General features: G+C 55.5%; 1 protein-coding gene across 1 annotated transcript in view; it reads right to left on the bottom strand.

Annotated features, from left to right (window-relative positions):
- The window catches only part of LOC144734615 (U4/U6.U5 tri-snRNP-associated protein 1-like), a 17,949-nt gene extending 17,322 nt beyond the window's left edge, over nucleotides 1-627 (bottom strand). The window contains 1 exon segment of the mRNA XM_078616884.1: nucleotides 622-627. Within this exon segment, the coding sequence (XP_078473010.1) occupies nucleotides 622-627 (6 nt within the window).
- Nucleotides 628-2,005: the final 1,378 nt, after the last annotated feature.

Below are 2,005 nucleotides of genomic sequence, written 5' to 3'. Positions count from 1 at the left end.
GGACGTGGGGCTGGGGGGGGGGGGGACGTGGGGCTGGGGGGGGGGGGACGTGGGGCTGGGGGGGGGGGACGTGGGGCTGGGGGGGGGGACGTGGGGCTGGGGGGGGGGACGTGGGGCTGGGGGGGGGGACGTGGGGCTGGGGGGGGGACGTGGGGCTGGGGGGGGGGGACGTGGGGCTGGGGGGGGGGACGTGGGGCTGGGGGGGGGGGACGTGGGGCTGGGGGGGGGGGACGTGGGGCTGGGGGGGGGGGACGTGGGGCTGGGGGGGGGACGTGGGGCTGGGGGGGGAACGTGGGGCTGGGGGGGGGACGTGGGGCTGGGGGGGGGGACGTGGGGCTGGGGGGGGGGCGTGGGGCTGGGGGGGGGAACGTCGGGCTGGGGGGGAGTTAACTCGGCAAACGAGACTCGCTGTAGTAGTACCCGGCAGATATGATAGACACGACCATAAAGCAGTTAGGGTTTTACCTGGTTAATAACATCCTTCCAATGATTGCTCAATTTGTATCCATCTTCTCGGTTTAATTCATATTTCTGTTTATATGTAGTGGTGATACGTGCTGGCAGGGAGGTTCGTGAGACAGCGCGTGGTGGGTGGCTACATCACGGTCCGCAGGCGGGTGCCCACATCGCGGTCCGCATAGGCCCCGCCCCCTGGAGCGGAGGGCTATGTAAGGCGATGCGCGGGGCACTCGGGGAGTTGGTAACCGGCAAAGACAGAAGACGGAGGAAGAGATAGGCCCTAGGACCCCTAGCCCCGCTGCCCTTGTAAGGGCCGGGGCTCTGTGAGGCTCAGAGGCGAGGCCTTGGGATTCACGGCCCGACGCCTTTGTAAGGGCCGGGCTGTGTACCTCAGTGGTCGAGACCCGTGGCCTGGCAAGGCGGGTCTGATAGCTCCCCGTGGGGAGAGCGTAGCCGGAGAGCCTGAGTGCAAGGCAGAGTTAGGCACGCGTACCCTATGGGAGAGACTGAGTGCGTGGCCGAGCCGGGCGCGCGTAGGGGTCTGATAGCTCCCCGTGGGGAGAGCGTAGCCGGAGAGCCTAAGTGCAAGGCATGGTTAGGTACGCGTACCCCACGGGAGAGACGGAGTGCATGGCCGAGTCAGGCACGCGTAACATAGGCGTTATCTCGGTTGTGCCTGTTACTGTGCAACCATTGTGAATAAACAAGTGCTGCCCCGTCAACTCGTCTCCCGCCATTATTGAAGATATTACATATATACAGGTAGTCCCTCTACTTACGATGGAGATGCGTTACGAGGACCCCATCGTAAGTTAAAAATAGCGTAAGTCGAAGATGGCCTCGCCTACCCAGGAGTCTTAAAGATTGGTGATAATTTATCACAACAGAGCATTATTATTTGTTTCTTTCGGTTAAGTCACGTCTAAAGATAAAATAATAAATTAAATTAAATAATAGAATACGACGTTTCGATTGCAACACAAGCAATCATCATCAGGTATAATGAAATAGCGAAATAAAATCTAACCAGAAAACTATAGACAGACATATTAGCAGACAGATATCACCAAGATACATAGCGAGAGCAACACAGGTAACAGAGAGGGGTGATCGTCTCTGTGGGGTGGCCTTAAATAGACAGAGGGGCGGAGGCAGAGAGATGGAGGAGGGTTAGAGAAAAAATTAGCATATCAATGAGTGGTCAACAGACGTGGTGCTGCGAATGCGATGGCACGGCAAGCAAGCCTGAAAATCAGGAGGACACACTAAAATTAAATAACCTAGTAAAATATCGAAATGTAATGTAATACAACACAGAGGGTCGGTCAACACACAATTAACGCATAGCCTGGTTGATTACGTATTTCAAAGATTGCTAAGTTAGAATTTAAGTGTGAACAATCTAAAGAGAGGACACAGGCAGAGAAAACAAGTCGCCAGAGAGAGAGAAAAAAGATAATCTTAAAACTTCCCCGTAGAAGTGGTTCAATCTTAATTTTTGAACTTTCGTGACTGCAGGAATTATTATTTGTTTCTTTCGGTTAAG

The sequence above is a fragment of the Lampetra planeri genome, chromosome 52, assembly GCF_965212315.1.
Source record: "Lampetra planeri chromosome 52, kcLamPlan1.2.h2, whole genome shotgun sequence".
Classification (NCBI taxonomy): Eukaryota; Metazoa; Chordata; class Hyperoartia; order Petromyzontiformes; family Petromyzontidae; genus Lampetra; species Lampetra planeri.
This window is presented reverse-complemented; position numbering and strand designations above follow the sequence as displayed.